The sequence below is a fragment of the Cervus canadensis genome, chromosome 6, assembly GCF_019320065.1.
Source record: "Cervus canadensis isolate Bull #8, Minnesota chromosome 6, ASM1932006v1, whole genome shotgun sequence".
Taxonomy (NCBI): domain Eukaryota; kingdom Metazoa; phylum Chordata; class Mammalia; order Artiodactyla; family Cervidae; genus Cervus; species Cervus canadensis.
The window spans coordinates 4,955,824-4,975,321 of NC_057391.1; the positions used below are offsets into that span (position 1 = coordinate 4,955,824).

A 19,498-nucleotide genomic window follows, 5' to 3' on the forward strand; every position below is an offset into this window, starting at 1 on the left:
TCCTGAGTTCAGAAGCAGAAGAAAAAATGGAAAATTAGAAAGGCAAAGGAAAAAAATTTTTAATTACTTAAAATCGCACTATCCAGAGAGACGATTTCTTTCCAAATTACTTTATATTTGTGATAATCAATTATTATTTCTCTTGCAAAAATCCAATTCAGAAATTAGAAGAATTTTTCCCCAAGGGTACTTATACTCATACTTTGGATTACCCTATAATGACATACACTTCTTTTTCCTACCTGGCAGTTTCTGAAAACATTCTCCAACCTCCCCCTTCCTTCACCTTCCTCGACCATTGCATTCATAAGTCTCCCAGGAGTAGCCAGGCCTCCTGTGAATCCGAGTGTATTCACCTGGGGGATTAATTCTTAGAAGTGAAATTGCTTTAAGGAGGGTATGTGTTTTTATAAGTTTTGATAAATACTGCCAAACTGTCTTACAGGAAAGTTTGGATGTCCCCAGTGGTCATGAGAGTGCTTGTTCCCAGCGGGATCACCAACAGCGCTGTTAGGCTTCCAGCCCTGGGGTCACAGAAATTCAGCTACCACTGCTGAGTGTGCCGTGTGCCAGACACCAGTGCTGTCCATTTATTTTATTTTTTATCTTCTGTCTGTGCTGCAAAGCATGTGGGATCTCAGTCCCCTGGCTAGGGCTCACCCCCACACCCCCTGCATTGGAAGCACAGTCTTAACCAGAGAGGTCCCAGGGCTGTCCATCTGTTAATTCTCACTGAATCCCCGCAGTAAGTCAACAAGGGAAGCAGCATTAACCTCACTTTACAGATGAGGAAACACGGTCAGAGAGCCTAGGCTTCCTCGGTTCCTAGAGCAGAGCTGAGTCCAGCTCCAGCATGCATCCTAACATCTGCCTAACAGTGCTCCAGTGTGCATGGGCGGTGTCACAATCACTCGGGGGGCTCGCTGGAAGTCACCCTAGTGTCTGACTCAGGACAGCAGGAAGGGCCAGAACACACACACGTCTAGCCACGCTGACGCTGCTGGCCCAGGCACCGTCCTTTGAGAATCATTGCTTGCGTTACTCTAATACGGAATCCCATCTGGAAATGAGCCTGTTGACCCGCCTTTCACCTTGGCTGGGTGCTTATTTGAATTTGTATGTTTTACAAACCTTTTGTTTGTGGGGTTGTATGTGGGAACGTGAATACATCTTCTACAGTCCTTTGAATTCACCCTGTTTGGTTTGTGGTAAGTGATTTCACCTCTTCAAGACAGTTTTCCCACCTTTTTAATGGATGTGACGCTCACAGGAACCTCTTGGGGGTATTACAAGGAGTAATGTATGCAGGAAAAAAAAAAACAAAACACACTGAAGGCTGTGATTTAGCTTTGGTACCAAAGCTAGTTCTAGGCATGCCTACTGATGGAAAAGCTGGGAAGCACAGTGGCAGACACTCGGGTTTGACAGGCCTGGACTGAGGTGGCAGTTTGGCCCCCACGTGATATCAGACGAATCAGCCCTCTTCTCTGAGCCTCACAGGCCTTCCCTTGAAGACTGGGCATATCCTGGGCTCCCCAGGGTCCAACAAGCCCTCTGTGTATCGTCTGGAGCGCTCCCTCTTCCTGGAAGCTCCAGGGGCAGCGCTGGCCTCCGTGACAGCTGGGTCGGCTCAGGAACAATGGCCACAACCTGGCTGGTCCCAGCCTCCTTGCCGCTCGGCTCCCAGGGGTAACCTTCACTTCCAGCTGTTCTAGAAACCTTGAGATTCCTTGTTTTTCCCACCTCCTGGGGATGACCTCTCCGTGACACCAAGTGGATTCTTTGCCACAACTGGAAACTGGAAATGTGAGGACCCTTCTTCAGATTCCTGGAAAGAACTCAAATTCCATATGAACCGGGTAATCACGGGTCGACTGGGGCCACGCGTTTCAGGTGACGGAGCTGTGGCCGTGGACAAAACAGAGGTTGCAAGCGTGTTGATCGTGTCCCTGACTGTCCACATTGAGGCTGGAAGCTTCCTTGGAGTCTGGTGAGGGGTGGATACACACATTCAGAGTATCTGAGGTTGACCTGAAACTGACCGAGGGAAACCTGGGTCTCTGGGAGCGCGGGGATGCGGCACGGCAGACCTTCTCCAGCTGTGACGCGTGCAGGAATGCTGCGGCTCCTCTTTCCGCAGACGCTGAGGCCCAAGAACTTGCGTTTCTAACAAACCTGGATGCTGCTGGGCTATGGACCACACTTTGAATATCTAGAGTTTAAGCGATCCTTGTATCACTGCTACCAAATAAAACCTTTTCTTTGGCTTTCAGTGAAACTCTGAATGCATGAGAATACACAAATTCTGAAAAACTAACTTTAGTAGAGCATTCCAATTGTAGCTTTGGGTGTCAGACCTTGGCCGCCACTATAGTTTTCAAGCGACCGGGGACAGTCTTGAACTTGTACTATCGAAGCCCCAGCTTTCTCATCTACGTGCAGAAACCTTCCCTACCTCTGTCTCATTTAGGCAAACCCTTGTTAGGGACTTTAAAAGGATTGATTCAAGTGTCTTCCTGTGACCGTTTTAATCTGCTATTTTTAGTGAGGTTGTGGGTTGTCTCTAGGGAAGTTGCTGGGATTCTCAAATCTTACCAGTATATTGATACACTGGCATTTTGAATGCACGTCCAGAGTCTTTAAACAAATACATGATGAACAATCATCCGTTGAGTGTGCTGGGCAATATGTGAAGCGCTATACGGGAGTTATCTTGTTTACAATAGCTCTATGACGCAGATCCACTTATTCTGCCCAAACAATCCAAACCAATAAAACTGAAGGTCACAAAGAATGTCAGCAGCCCAAATACATGTATTTTAAAAACAGGTACAATCCAGACTGTACTGGCTCTGTCTGACTCCTAGAATATATCTCAAATATATCTCCATGATTTAAGTGATGAACAGAGTTTTGGCAGTCAAACAGGCTCAGAGATGTGACCAAGGAGGGTAAAATGCTCGGTTCTTTATTACTCCTGTTAATAAGGCACTCCCCAGACCCTGGGTTAAATTTACATTTTCTCTGTGAACTATGGCAAATGCTAGGTCCATGTTAAAATCTGACAAACAATATAAAAGCAAATTGACCTCAGCATCGTGTGCAAGGGTGTTAGTCACCAAGGCCAAAGGCAGAATCTCATTCCCTGTGTCATGATGAATGTTCCTGGAATTTACACTGTGGGGCTCATGGCGGGTGCTGGGTGCTGCTATGGTGTTCAAGAAAGTGGAAAACCATTGGCCAAAACTAGAAATTATCACCTGATTAATACAGGCATTGCTGATGGCACCCAGACATAACATAAAAACTGCTTCATCCTTTACATACAAATAAAAGAGAGGATTTATTTTCATTCTGAGTTTATTTAACATTTCATCCAGTTGAAATGAAATAATACATGGGCTCCAACACTGACCAGACACTTGCTAATACTGAAATAAAAGCTGCCAGTCAGTTCATACTTATAATCATAATTCATTATGTTACCCAAAATATTAATAACTATTTACCTTTACAAGCTTATTGCACTTCATGTGAACTTTTCTCCAGAAAAGGTATTCCTAAGAGATCAGCAAACTGCCAATCTTGGTTCATTTTGTTCCTTTTGATAAACCATGATTCAAATCTACAGTTCATATTTCTCTATAAAGCATCAAAAATCAGAAGCTTCAACAGATAACGTTTAAAAAGACACATCTTGAGGCTCATTATCCCTTTTGTCATGAGGCTCTGGTCATCTCATTCTGGTATGCACTAAACTTCTGGTTAGTCAATCTTTCAACCAGTCACTCATTTTTCAAGAAGACTAACATGGAGCTGCCAATTATCCAGGGCTAAGAATTCTGAGGTTAGCTGGGGGCGGGAGGCTGGGGGGTGGGGGGGGTTCAAGGTCTTAAAAGTGAAAGTGAAGTCACTCAGTCGTGTCTGACTCTTTGCGACCCCATGCACTGTAGCCCGCCAGGCTCCTCCATCCATGGGATTTTCCAGGCAAGAACACTGGAGTGGGTTGCCATTTCCTTCTCCAGGGGATCTTCCTGACCCAGGTATCAAACCCAAGTCTCCTGCACTGCAGACAGACTCTCTGCCATCTGAGCCACTGGGGAAGCCCTTCAAGTTGCCTTAGTTTCTTGTTAAAAGTGCCCTTTAAGCACCTCGTGGAGCTCTGCCTCAAATTTCTAGCTTTTACCAATTTTTAAAGAGAAGCAAAAATGGCAACAAAAGACATCCAAGGTCAGAAGTCACAGGGAAGCGCTTTTGCTTCAAATGGCTTAGGACAGAAAATGTACATGAGAAAGTTCTGGGCGCACAGAGGAGGGCTCAGAGCAGCCCGCAGCTTCAGGTCCACACACCGCTTTAGAGAAAAGAGAAGCACAGACTCAGGCACACACACCATTCCTTCTTTATGAGGAGATTCAGTCTGCTCACATCGGCAGGAAAATCTGCCCAAATTAGTTTCTACGTGTTTTTCCACTTACAGGTCTCTGAATTACACATCGTATTGAGTGTGTAGTCTACACTTACTGAAATAATCACCTCACATATGCCTTTGAACCTCTATAGAATTACAGCATAATCTGTTACATTAAATATATTACATGTGAAACTAGGACAGGTGATGTAAACAGTGGTCCATGGGCTGGTTATTTTCAAATGGGGTGGAATGTAATATACAACATTCAAGTAAAATCCATTGAGTCACTAATTCACATACACATTATTTCTGTATCTTTCTGAAAGCCAAAGAAACCTTATAGGATGACAAGAAAAGAGATGTAGGTAGATGAGACTGTTCTTTTGATTCTAAAAAAAACAAATAAAGCCAGATTCAACCCAGTCATATAGTGCTGGTTTGAATATACTCTCTAAATTTGACAGTTGTGCATTTCAGTTACTTAATTAGTTGATTTAAATGACTAAATATAAAGTCAAGAAGTGCAAGGTAAGATTAATACCTTCATAAGAATATAAAACATAATAAATTTAAAATTCAGTCAAAGAAAGCCACCAGCAATAGGAAAGCTTACAGTTGTTGACAGCGGCCTCCATGCATCACAACTGTCTATTATTTTGACTTTCAGGAGGTATATGAAGGAGCTTTTATCCTACAAATCCAAAACATTCATCTACTCAGGTTGCCTCCTGCCCAACCTGGGCAGAAAAGCAAACTGTCCTTAATATTTACGAGTCATTTTTTTTTTTTTACAGTTTAGCCTCAGGGCTTTTGTGTTTTCTCAACTCACTAGTCAGCTCTCCTTGATTTGAAACAAGAGTGGGATAAAAATTCAGTATTTTAAACAGATTTCCTTTCCACCGACTGACAATCAATATGCTGAACATCTAACTCTATGCCTAGCGGTGCTCTGGAAAACTCTGGGTGTGAGTCGGGACACTGGCTTTGAAAGAACAGTGACTATAGAAGCTACAGGAAGGGGTCTGTGAATCACACCGTGATTCAAATGTAAGGGGCGGGGGCTGGCAGGTGAGGCACCCAGACCCCCAGCGGCTGTGTCCTAAGTAGCAGCTGGACTCTAAAGGCTTCTATGGGTCTTTAACAGGTTTCTGTCCCCGAGAGAACCCGGCCGCCCAGGCTACTCCCCTCCAACTCGGCTGCACCAGGCTCGAGGCTGGCAGGCTCCTCTGAAGACGCTTCTTAACCTGCTTTATAAGCCCTTGTTAAAGTACACACGCCGTATTTCAGGGTGGGTCTCTCGGATCCTGGCTTGCAGCTCGGCCTCCAAGCTTGTCACAGACATGGAACTGGGAGAAGGGAGAAAACGACAGGGTCATCCCCGGGACGGAGGTGGAAATTCGAACCTGAGGAGAGCAAAGTGAGGACCCCCGTCCACCCCCATGACTGGTGCAAGAGCCCTGTTTGAAAAATGCTTCGTGTCCCAGAAAACTATCACTAAATCAGAAAGAAAGCCACCATCAGATCCCTTTTTAATCTCTCATCTTACTAAAAGCCTTAAAACCCACTTATCGCTGGCAAGGCAGTATGGTAATGACACTCTCAGACCCTGATGTATCGGAAAATAATCTGTGGTCAGGACACTTCCCAAGAAAAACAACATAAATGTTCACCATTCATGAGAAAAAGATACATGCATTCAGTGGAATGTTTAGCACTAAAAATTCACTTGCATTACTGTGCTTCTGTCCACTGTATAGTGATATATATTCTGAAACTTTTAGAAAATATGAAAATATATGAGAAAAAACATCTCTTGTAGTCACACTACTGAGAAGGACTCCTGTGAGTCTTTGCTTTGTGCATGTAAAAAATGTACCTGAATGTTTTATATGTGCATATGTATTACAGCTTATTTTTCATTAAGAATGCATACTTAATATATAAGAGGATGAAGAAAAACTGGCCAGCAAGATTGTTGACTGTCTGTTATGGAAAGCTCACTTGCCCCTTTACTATTTGCCCATTTTGGTTCCCCTCTAATCTTAAAATAAACTAATTATAGGAATGAGATCACCAGGCAGTTTAGCCTGACTCCTGACTTACGCTCTCCTGAATAACCTGTTCTTTTCCTAGATAGATAGAAAGAAGATGAAGAAGTAAGCAGTTAAAAAAATGATGAGCTCTCTATCCCCAATACCCACCCCTCCACTCTGCCCCTTGCCAAGCAATCTGCAGGCAGATCGTTCGGGCAAGACAACATCTGAAGACAGAGTCGGTGGTTCACTGAGGTTCTTTCCCCTCCTTTTTTTTCCTTTAAAAACTGTCATGATTGACAGAGAAGGAGAAATATGGTATGACATCCCTTATATGTGGAATCTAAAAAGAAACGATACAAATGAACTTGCTTAAAAAACGGGAGCAGGCTCATAGACTTAGAGAACAAACCTATGGTTGCTGGGGGAAGGATGGGGAGAAGGGATAGTTAGGGAGTTTGGGATGGACACGTACACTCTGCTATATTTAAAATGGATAACCAATGAGGTCTTACTGTGTAGCACATGGAACTCTGCTCAAAGTTACCTGGCAGCCTGGATGGGAGGGCAGTTTGGGAGAGAGTGGATACATGTATGCCTATGGCTGAGTCCCTCTGCTCTTCACCTGAAACTATCACAACTTTGTGAACTGGCTACACTCCAGTACAAAAATTAAAAGTTTTTTCTTTTTTTATTTAAATAAAAGGTATTACGTGGAAAAAAAAACAACTGTCACAACTGAGCAAAATCTTTGCAGTTGGTCTCTGGACATGAGTCCACCTTCTCCCTGATTAAAGCATCTTTCCTTTCTACTGACACTTGTGTCTTGAATTACTGGCTTCTGAGCTGGAAGCAGCTGACCTTGGGTTTGGTAATACTAGTAATTAGTTTCTAAAGAATTGTTCTTTACTTGAGTGGGCTTTCCTGGTGGCTCAGTCAGTAAAGAATCCATCTGCAATGGAGATCTCCGGGTTGGGAAGATCCCCTGGAGAAGGAAATGGCAACCCACTCCAGTATTCTTGCCTGGAAAATCCCATGGATGGAGGAGCCTGGCGGGCTACGGTCCACGGGGTAGTAAGATTCAGACAGGACTTAGTGACTAAACCACCACCACAATAGCTGAGATGTGGTAAACTAAGAGGCAAAAAGATAGGATATATATTTATAGACATAATGCAAAAAAAGAAAAATTATGAATATAGAAAAAAGCACAGTGGCTGTTTTTTTCTTCTATATAGGGAGGCCTTGGGTAATTTTAAAATAATGTTGCTAATGGCAATGATAATGGCTATGACTTAGTGCTCAATTTTTGGGTCAGGCATTATGTGTTTTTAACACTTATAAAACCCTGGAAAGTCAGTACGATATTAATTTTATAGATAAGGAAACTAGAGGTGCAGCTGAGATTTGAAGTCAGATCCTTCTCGACCCAAATGCCATGCTCCTAAGTCACTGAGTCAAGGTCAAGCGCTGAACACTGATATTCCAGCGCCTACACTAAGGAAACAAACCTTTCTTACCTGAAGCCCTGAGATTCTGGGGTTCGCACAATTAAACAGTGCTCCTCTTCAGGAAATTCATCTGTATCAGGCTTCACAACAGGTTCTGAACCTCCTGACCTCTCCAAGGGGGGCTTAACTATGGGCATCAAGGTGATAAAGCTTTCCTCTCCTTGAAATTTAAGTCCCCAGCTAACAACAGTGGGGGTCAAAGACAGAAGTGAAAGACCAGATAAAAGATGGATGTCTCTATCAGATAGGGGGACCTGATGAAATCAGTTCTAGAAGAGACTACCGCATCCCAAAGCTACTGGAAAGCCTAGGGCGGTAAAGGCCATCTGTGTGGGGCCTGTCGGCCCATGAAGGGCATGATAAAGGCAGGACTGGTAACAGAAATCACAGCAAAACAGCAGAATGCTGCCCCTCCGCGCCTTGACGTTAGACGAGAAAAAGGCTGAAGCCTCAGATTTATGTGATGCTGATTTAATGCCAGTTAATCCAGTTTTTAAATCAAAGGCAGGATTCAAGGGCAACTTGTGATAAAAGACATATGCACAATAAGGCTTTTAAGGCAAAAAGAAAAAAAAAAAAAAAACTCAAGTATGAAGAAGGAAAGCCAAAATACCAACCACCAAAGTTAAGTGCATACAGTTGCTCTCCCTGGGGGTAGAACTTAAATTCTAATATTTCTGCCTGAGCCAATGGACTGGACATCAGTGAATCATATTTAAATTTTTATAAGAGCAAATCTGCCCCAGAGTTAACCTGGGTCTGACACAAGAATAAAGCATTTTCAAATGTAATCATAGCAGGTAGCAAAGAGCTGGGCAAAGAGAGTTTTGATATTAAATAGATGTGCATTTAATTTCTGCCTCTATCTCTTCCTTTTAGAGACTCGGCTAAATAGACGTGCATTTAATTTCTGCCTCTATCTCTTCCTTTTAGAGACTCGGCTTCATTATCTTTTTGAGACTCAACTTCCCTCCTAGTGAAATGAACCCATGTCTTCAACTAGTTTTTAGGGTTAAAACATATGATCGTTCTGAAGAGCAACAAATACATACCTTTTCTGAGGGAACAGAGCGCAGCACAGAGGTGTGGCAAATACCAAGCTTAAAAAGAACGGAAAAGACACATCAGAGCGTTTTAGAAATGGTCTAGTTTTCAGATCTTTTCTATTTTACTTTGATAACAATCCCCTTTCTTTCTTTTGAGTATTATACTGCCAACACAAAAATATGTCCTGTTTGTGTAATTTTACTACTAAGGTCTGCCAAAGTAATTAAAAAAAAAAAAATCAAAGAGATAAAAGGAGTTTTAAAAAAGAATCACACAAATAGCCCCAAATGTTGCAGGTTTCTCTAAAGACAGTTTCTTTCTAGCTAATGACTGGTCTCAGTTTTCAAAATGCATGTCCCATATTAGCCCTCACTTTCATACACTGTATATTAATCTTAAAAAAAAAAAAGAATGACATTGAAGTAATTCTACTCACCAAAAGCCAACTATTCCAACTTGAACAGGTGCGCTCATCCATGGGAACCTCTGGGTAGAGAAATAAGCAATTTTGAATACTTTTTATATAGGCTCTCAGAGACAGTTTTTTCTGCTGGTTAACTGGAAGGAGTGTGGCCACATTACAGATCCAGCTGGGATGCGATTAGCAAGGTGTGGGGGTACCACTGCAACGGCACGTTAGTCCTGACTTCCCGCAGCTCTTGGCGATCTGGCCATGATGCACATGCAAGGGGCAGGTGGCTTCTCATATTCCTCCCTTGCGCTTAGAATCAGAGAGATGCCTGCTTGTAAATGGGAGCTGGAGAAACTGTTCTCGCTTAGCTATAATTTGTCTCCTGGCTGGGGAGGAGTGTGGCTCCAAATCCGGAAGACTAACAAACCTGTATTCAGATCTCTGCCCTTCCAGTTCACCCCCACTGTGGGGAGAGGGAGGCAGAGTCCACCCAGCCCAACTCTGGTTCCTTCTCTGTAGAATGAAGATCCCAACAGCTTCCTAAAAGCCTGTGCGTGAAGATACACCAGGTAACATTTATCAAGCACCTAGCACTGTGCCTGGAATGTTCAGAAACCCAAAAGGCATTGCTGCCCCGCCCCCAACCCCGCACCCCTCCTTTCTTGGTTTTAATTGCTGTCAGTAAGGTTAAAATAACTGCTGGTGTAACAAATTCTTGGCTGCCACATTTTCACTAATGGAAACGAGTGAGTTGGTTGGTTTTTCGGAGAGTAAGTGCTATTAGATTTTTAGTTTTCAAAAGGGAATTTTACAAAAGCATAATATGCAATGTAAGGAGCAACGAGATATATAGATTATATAAGTAAGGCCACTGAAAGAGCTGCCACCAAGTTGCCAACTAGTTGTAATGAAATCAGCCAGAGTTAACACGAGTGGTTAATTAAAAGATCAGGATCCCCAGGGGGCTTGTGTGAGAGGCGTACCCTGGTCTCCGAGAAGGCTCCTCTGGTGAAAAGGTACATCCCGTGGGTTAAGGGAGAGAAAGGGAGAGATGTCAGCAAGCAGAGACAGGCCCACAGAGCTCGCGTAGACGGGCCCTGCCCCTCAAGGGATGGCAGAAGGAAATACTGCATCTGGGGCAGCTGGCTCCAACTGACGCTGCAGGATTTTCATAAGGAGAAGGTAAATCGTCTTCCTAGCATTCCTCCTTTCATCAGTCTGGGAGCACAGACTTGGAGATGGGAAGGCAAGCTAAGAACTGAATAAGATCTTGCTGGAAGACAGGCCCACGAGAGCCCACAAGAGCAGCCTCTGCTTCTCAAGTGGACTCTTAAAGAGCCGTGTGTGATCTCAACAACAGGTGTGCAGAGACCAAAGGCTGGCGGGGGCTCATGCACAGGGTTTTGTTGGAAGGGTTCTCAGTCACCACAAGGATGCTGGATAATTCTGATCTCTCCCACGAAGCTCAACCTGGATGTCATCCCTACTCCCAACTCCTTTCCAGCACCCCCTCCCACCTCACTCACCCCGACTTCAAACAGAACTTGGTCCGAGATTTTAAAAGTGAGCTGAGGATGTTTGGTTTTCCCCTAAATAATCACAGAACTTGAGGGAGGGACATAGCACAGAATTGTGGAAACAGGATATTTTAAATGAATTAAGGAGAGTAATCACAAGTTTAAAAAGATACATATTCAATGATGTAAAAGCTCAAAAAGTTAGTATGAGTAAATTCTTTCTCTTTCCAATGATCTTTACTCTTTACTTCATACTGTGTATGAAATACAGTCAAGTGTACATACTGACCGTGCAGAAGTTTTGACAGGAATTCAGCTGTGAGGCCATTGCCACAATCAAGATAATTAAATATTAGTAGCTATCATCCTTGTTTCTTGTGCCCTTGGCCATTCCACCATCTTTCCTAAACCCTATACCCATTCCCTGGCCACCTCTGATCTACTTTCTGTCATTACATACTAGTTTATGATTTCCAGGATTTTATATACAGTATCTACTCTTTTGTATAATTATTTTGAGATGCACTCATGCTGTTGTATATATGCATGGTTCAGGGCTTTTTATTGCTGGGTTAGGTATTCCATTGTGTGAATGGAATTTGATAATCCATTTTCCTGTTTATGAACATTTGGACTGTTTCCAGTTTTGGGCTATTGCAAATAAAGCTGCTTTGAATACTTGTCCTTTATGGACATACATTTTCATTTCTTCTAGGTAAATACTTAGGAGTGAAATGGCTGGACTGCATGGTAAGCATATGTTTAACTTAAGAAATTGCCAAACTATTCTCCAGAGATTCTTCAGAGTCCCTTGGATTGTAAGGAGATCAAACCAGTCAATCTTATCAGAAATCAACCTTGAATATTCACTGGACTGATGCTGAAGCTGCAGTTCCAATAATTTGGCCACCTGATGCAAAGAGCTTACTCACCGGAAAAGACCCTGATGCTGCGAAAGATTGAGGGCAGGAGGAGAAGAGGGTGGCAGAGGATGAGATGGTTGGATGGCATCACTGACTCAATGGACATGAGTTTGAGTAAACTCCAGGAGACAGTGAAGGACAGGGAAGCTTGGTGTGCTGCAATCCCCGGGGTTGCAAAGGGTTGGACACGACTTAGAGAATGAACAAGAACAACAAAGTGGTCGTATCTTTTACATTCCCACCGGTAGGGAATAAGAGTTTCAGGTCCTCTATCTACATCCTTGCCAACACTTATTATGGTCAGTCTTTTTAATTTTAGCCATTCCAATAGGTGTTTAGAGGTAGCTAATGTGGTTTTTAACCTGAATTTCCCCAGTGACTAAAGATACTGAGCATTTTTACATGTGATATTACTTGATATCTATGTATATTTGGTGAAATATCTGTTCAAACCTTCTGCCCTTTAAAAAAATAGAGTTGTTTTCCTGAATAAGTGTATCTTTTGGATACAAGTCCTTTATCAGACACATACTTTGCATAAACTTTCTCCAGTCTGTTCCCTGTCTTTTCATTCTCTTTATAGCGTTCAAAAAACAGAATTTTAACATTTTGATGAAGCCCAATTTGTCCATTTTTTTCTTTTATGGACTGTGCTTTTGGTGTTAAGTCTAAGAAATCTTTGCTTAACTCCAGATGTCAAAAATGTTCTATTTTCTTCTAGAAGTGTGACAACTGTAGACTTTTACACTTAGATTCCATGAACCACTGGGGGCTGATATGTATATGTATGTACACCATCAATTCCCTACCCACAGTCCACAGCCCAAGCAACCTGACCAGACACAGGCCTCCCTCCCAACTCTGTGCCTTTCTGCACTTCTGCAGTGCCTGTCATCTGCAGGGGTCTCCGCTCACCTGCTGCAGCTGGGGGAGAAACTCCCCTATGCCCCCTCCAAGCCCCACACTCTTGTTCACCATGTATGGGAACCATGTACCCCGTGCCCTCCCCACCACCACACCGGATGGTCCTGAGAGCAGGGCCCAAGCCTTATTCCTATGATAATGGCACCCAGCACATTGCTTGGCGTGCAACAGGCATTCACCCAAGGCCTGCTGCATCAAATGAATGGACAAATAAATGCTCCAGTCACACTCCATTAGCAGACAACCCTGAAAATCTACGGAGTAGACAGAGTCGTCCATCTTTATTAAAGAAAATATAAATGAACAAGAACTTCAGGAATGAGGAGTTCTTATCTGACCCAATTCATATCAACTTTGTTCTCAATGAAAAGTGCCAGCAAGGTAAAGAGACCACAGGAGCTATTCTTCAAGAAAACTGCTGGGTAAAGCACCAGCTTTTAAGCAGTGAACTTTTGGTTTACTGCAAAGATTTCGGTGAGTCACCTGCCCACAGCTGATGCTTTTTGCTAGCACTCCGTTTGGAAAAAGACAGGGCGTGGGGGGAGGATGAGTCACGCCGAATGCTCCCCAAGCTCACCATTTAAAAAAGCCAAGAACATTCAATTCCTTTCATGTCTGCAGAGGAGTTTGGTCACATCCAAGGTGAAAGCCCCGAGAAGTACCTCCTTGCAGGGAGGCACATCTGCCTGCTGGAGTTGTGGGAGCAGAGGGCCGCCCGACCCAGGCAGACGTGGCCACCCACGTGGACATGATGCACGGCTGGAGAAACGATCTCTGAGCCTTTGTAAAAGGGGCTCAGAAAAGCCTCCCTTTCCGAATAGCATGTGAAAGCGCTCTGCAGACGGAAGTGTATGGACACAAAAATAAGCTGCTTCCACATCTGCTTTCACAACGGCCACACTATCAGTGAAGTCCTACAGTCCTCGCTACGTGGGCAAAAATGCAGTATTCTGATGCAACAACCCTGAATGTGGGAGTGGGATGTATGTCTGAGGAGCTCAACATTTAGCCATAGCTTTTCCAAAAGCATCATCCTCCACAGAGGTCTGAACCAGCTGAGCAGCAGCCAGACCCTGACAGCTAGTGAGGCCCTTGGATGGATCCATGATCCGCTCTGACCGCCTGCCCTCATCGCCCCACGGCTTCTGATGCCAGCAGCCTCCCGCCCAATGTGAGGCCTGCAGAGGGGGAGTGGGGCAGGCAGGGGGAAGCAAGGCGGCCCACCTCCAAATTATTGTTGAAGGGCACAGCACCAAGCAAGCCGAAAACCACAACCCACGGAGGAAGGACAAGGAAGACAAACACAACAGTTACTCATTTTCCATGTGAAAAACCCTAGGGCCACGTGGGAGTAGGGCTAACTGCTTGCATCATTTGCTGGCTGCTTCATGGAAGAACATGCCAGGCTGTATCTGTAGCAATTTCTGTCTGTCCCAGCAGGAAAACGATGCAATATGCCCAACTCTGTCTCCTGGCCAGTGTCTGTTACCAAGATACTAGAGTAACGGCTGCAACTTTGCCAACAACACTGAAGCCCCGGGAGTTCAAGGGCATGACAGTCAGGAGAAAGGATCAAGTTCACGTCACTGTTTCCTCTGGTGACCTAACTTCAGCATGAATGTAGGTCTGCATGCAGACTCTCTCACAGAATTTCTGGAATCCCAAGCCCACATGAGCACCCATGTGTGCTCAATACCCACAGCCAGGAGTGAGACGGCCAGGGAGTAATGTCCCCACAGCAGTGGCAAATGGCCAGACTTGGAGCCTCACTGCAGAGTTGGGCTGCTGACACCGCTCTGCTAATTGGGTGCTGGGTGGTGTTGGAGAGGCAGAGAGAAAGGACTGGGAAAGCTTTGATGGTGGGGACACTGCCACTGAAGGTGGTCTCCCCACTGCATTCACAGTTGCTGATTCACGACAATCATACACTATTGGTGGAATGACCCACACTTAGTATTCCTCTCCTGCAAAAGTTTACTTTTATGCCAGACAAACAGGATGAGATGACTGTCTCCAAGCCTTGTATCTACTCGGAAATCTGATCTTGCTTTAAAAGTCTGATTTTGCTTAAAGTCTGCAGGAGGGGGAGGTTGGATTTATTAAATATGTTCTTTGATTCTCTGTTGCCCCTGAAGCTGGCCTGCCAATACCTCAAGAAATTAACAATCAGGAAAATACAAACGTTGCCTGGGTCAACATATGCCCTTGCAGAAGGACTATAATCCCAACGTCTTATCAGATCAAGAGCTAGCAGTGAAGAACACAGTGTATCAGTTCCGTATCTGTAAAGTTAAGGAGCCACTGGATGTTCTACTTCCGACTAGCATCCTGGAGGATAATGCTGATGGCCCCTCTCTAAGTTCATTTGATGGGTTTTCTCCTTCAAAGCCTAAATCACTTCCCATAAGGAAAGCAGGGATAGATAGAGAAAGGAGTGTCAATTTTTTTTTTTTTTTAGATTATCTGAAAATCACTGAGACATCAAAGTTGGTGAGTTTTAGATGTTTACATAATTTAGTAGTTTTCAGATCTAGTCACTGTTCTAGTACATACACTAATTCCTTGGCAGCTTTAAAGAGTTCATCTGTTTACATAATATGGCAGCTTCAAGATCTAGTCCCTGTTCCAGCACACACACTAATCCCTGAGCAGCTTTAAAGAATTCATCGTTTCTAAATTCTGCAGAGGAAAGAGACTTCAGCAAAGCCTTTTCATGAATCCTCAAGTAAGAGCTTATCAAAGTAGGTAAGATGTCAAATGAGGTCACCTTCACATTTTGGTCTTCACTAATAGCTTTACTGGTTAAATCAGTGAAACTGTCTTACATTTTTGTTTAATCTTACAATTAAGACTGTAGAAGTCCACCAGGAGATGGATGGAGACTCAGAAGGCAGGTGAGAAAGCTGCCTCCTGGGGGCAGTCCAGGGATCTGTGGGTTGCCCGGAATGCTCTGAGGAGAACGGCTGGATCACTACAGAGACAGTGCGACACCCCATCACACCATTCACACCGCAGCGTGAGACTGCTAGAGGAAGAAGCTCCGAAGCTCCCGGGAGAGAATGAGCGGGCTGCCGAGGAGAGGGCCCTCTTTCTTGTTCTAACATGGGGTTGGTACATCTGACATGCCGGTCAAATGAGGCACTCAATACTATTGTTTTTTCAAAGCATACTTTCTTGGCTTATTGTCTGAGAATGTGATTGTATTGAAAGTATTTGGTGTTGGCCTTAATTTTCCCTTCCGGAGCCCATAGGGTGAATACAGGTCAATTGACTTGTCAGACATTTAGAATTTTCCTAATCACAGAAATCATTCAGAAAGCGTCAGGTCTATGAACCATGTCCTTCTTTCAAAGTCTGGTAGTTCTCTCGATGTGACGGTTCTGTCGCTAAAACCCAAAGCAGTTCACCCTGAGAGCGCTGCAGTGTTTACAACACACCTGCTCCCCCAGCCAGGAACTGGATCGTTCCTCCGGTAGGAGTAAAGGTGTCAGATTCCAAGCACAGCAGGAGCCAGAGGAGTTACCCCATCCCCTCTTTCCTACCCATTACAAGAAACTAGAAAGCTGAGGTGAAGCATAAATACAGCTGCGTCTGAGTCGTGGAGACCGCAAGAATGCAGACAATGCCCTGCGGTTTCTCAGTTCCAGTTTCATCCTGGAATATTTTCAGACTCTGAGGGGAGGCGGCTGACAGATTAAGGGATTATTATAGATGATTACCACAGGAAAATACATCTAGGCACTAATTCAGTATTCTGTGAAGCTACTACTCCCAATTATTCTTTCTTTTCAGATAGTATGTTCAGGGACTTATAAACAAATCATTCCAAATTCATACCCTCTCTTCATGATTACTCAGCGAGGGACCTGACTGATAACTAAGATAAGTGTGTCCTTGGGCTATGGCCACGCAAGAGTGGCAGCATTCAACAAATGAAAGATTTATGAGAGCTTTTTCAAATATTTATTAGAAATAAAATATTCCATCAAGTGTCCAATTTCCACTGGCCTTCAAATTCTTTCCTTACTATCCACGTGGGAAACAAGTCTGTATAGTTTGAGGTCTGCAGACAAATTGTAAGGATTGAGACAAGGATAAACAGAACTGGGACTTACCTTGAGAAAGGCTTTCTTTTCCAGAGTATTCATGATAAATGGAGGGATGGCTGCAAGTAAAGACAGACCCGCTTAAATCGTGGTTAATGTCTATTTTCAGCTCATGTTTTTTTTTCCCTCAAGAATTTCACGAAAAGCTTATATTACTTGCAGACTAGTTTCACACTGGCAGAGTAAAAGCAATTGCAATATTCTTTAAAATATCTTAGCATTAAAAAAACTCCCACTGTTTCCATTTGTTAAAGTTTTGAAAAATAACACAACGCTCTATGCCAGCTAGAAAATTTTGTGATCTTGAAGAGAACTTTAACATTAAATATGCAACAATGCAAACATCAACAACTTTCCCCTCCTGTACCAATGATACAAATGCAGGCGTCCCCGGATGTCCACCCCTGTGGAGTACAGTAGAAAAATTCCTGCCTTGAGTCACACAGACCACTTGTTAGCTGGGTGATCCAGAAAAAGTTACCTCACTGCTCTGAGCCTCGTTTTCTGTTTCCTCATCTATATAATAGGGATAACTGTATCGAACTAGCCAGGACGATAAGCTGCAATGATGCATGTAAAACATCAGATAGCATAGTTCATTTACTCATGATTCAGACTAAACTATCCATCAGACTAAACTGTCACAGCAATTTCAATACGTCAATTACCTTTAGAGATGTTGCTGGGTTATAAAGACTGTCTCTTCTCCTGGGACTAAATAATGTTTAAGATAACCAAGCCAGTGGAAACAAATCTGTTGGGATGACTAAACTCCAAAGAGGAGCCTTGTATTTCAAAATGGGAAAGAGCAAAACCAAAAGCCTACCCAGTGCAGAAGCTGGAGTGGCCCACCTTGGTCTCATAAAATCTGGAGACCTGGGCTCAGCAGGTGTGCCAGGCGGCCTCCCCACCGCCTCGCAGGTCAGTGACAACGTGCTGGCCCCTGACTCTGCAGACTCTGGGCCTACATTTCATGACTGTGGTTTCCTCAGTTCACCCACCCCTACAGTGCACACCGCTGTTGCACAATGATGTCTTTGTTAAATCACTTAACGGTGGCTAATTAGTTCAGTTCAGTTCAGTTGCTCAGTCGTGTCTGACACTTTGCGACCCCATGGACTGCAGCACGCCAGGCCTCCCTGTCCATCACAAACTCCTGGAGCTTGCTCAAACTGATATCCATTGAGTCGGTGATGCCATCCAACCATCTCATCCTCTGTCGTCCCCTTCTCCTCCTGCCCTCAATCTTTCCCAGCATCAGTCTTTTCCAATGAGGCAGCTCTTCACATCAGATGACCAAAGTACTGGAGTTTCAGCTTCAGCATCTGTTCTTCCAATAAATATCCGGGACTGAGTTCCTTTAGGATGGACTGGTTGGATCTCCTTGCAGTCCAAGGGACTCTCAAGAGTCTTCTCCATACCACAGTTCAAAAGCATCAATCCTTTGGTGTTCAGCTTTCTTTACGGTCCAGCTCTCACATCCATACATGACTACCGGAAAAACCACAGCTTTGACTAGACGGACCTTTGTCAGCAAAGTAATGTCTCTGCTTTTTAATCAGAAAACCAATTAGCTGGAGTGCCAGTAGTTGGAATGGAAGAAAGTTTTCTTTAACTTTTGTGTGCTCACTCCTACTTGTGAGGAATGCTGATGAGCATTCTCAGAGACAAAAGGAATTTAAAGCAAGAAACAAATAAATATCCCTGGGGAAACGTGACAGCAATCAATTAAGTATGCTTCCTTTGAGGGCTTAGTAAATGACCAAGGGCTGTTTGCATTCAATTTACACAAGGAAATTGAAGATACTCATTTCTATTTTCTTTTTTCTTTAAAGAGTAACAGACTCTTGGGCCCTGTGGTTTCTGAGAACCTTGAGAGTCCTGGTCTGAGTGTAGCTGAAAAAGCTTTAGGAGTAGATCAGAGATTCTCCGTGGAACTAAGTCACAACAGAGATCTTTTGCATTTCGTCATGCTGAGTCCAAGTCTAATGGACAAAACTGAGTCCATACTGGCAGCCATTTTACTCATAGTTGTTGGAATTAACCCAACTTGGTTTGTGTTCCAATGGTTTCCAATTGATACAAATAAATCCTCAGTATAAAATATTCTTATTCAAGAACTGTTAGAAGTTTCTTGTCAAGATTGATAAAGACCAAATTCTTTCTCTTCGAATTCTCATCACCCATACTGTCAACTGCCCTGGTCCGTCCACCGCCCTGACCAGTCTCCAATCACCAGTCTCGGCTCCTCTTCAGCTGACTCTCAACATGGCGCCAGAGCCGTGCAGGTCAAGCCCGAGTTGCGTTATTATCACTACTTCCCTGCTCAAAACCCTGCATGGCCTCCCACCCCTCGGATTAAAGCCAGGACTCCAAATGCCTGCAGAGCCATCCATGCTCTGCCCACGTCAGCCCGGTTCCCGTCTACTGCCCCTGCCCCCTTCTCTCTCCCCACGTGGCCCTGTGATGCTTCCAAGCCACCAGGCGTGCCTCAGCCATCTCTTGCTGTTCCATCTGCCCCAGAAGATGCATCCCTGGAACCACCCTCCCCCTTATCTGCCCAATCTACTTCTGTCACCGAGCAGGACCTCTGGGGTCTTCCTGGGACAGACCC

The 19,498-nt window shown here is 44.1% G+C and overlaps 1 protein-coding gene across 1 annotated transcript in view; it reads right to left on the bottom strand.

Moving 5' to 3' along the window:
• Positions 1–3,342: 3,342 nt before the first annotated feature.
• The window catches only part of SFXN1 (sideroflexin 1), a 51,829-nt gene continuing 35,673 nt past the window's right edge, over positions 3,343–19,498 (bottom strand). The window contains exons 8-11 of the mRNA XM_043470676.1: positions 16,894–16,943; positions 9,439–9,488; positions 9,008–9,055; positions 3,343–5,757 (exon numbers count right to left, since the gene is read on the bottom strand). Coding sequence (XP_043326611.1) covers positions 5,661–5,757; positions 9,008–9,055; positions 9,439–9,488; positions 16,894–16,943 — 245 coding nt within the window. The 3' untranslated portion in view covers positions 3,343–5,660. The remainder of the gene's footprint in view (positions 5,758–9,007; positions 9,056–9,438; positions 9,489–16,893; positions 16,944–19,498) is intronic.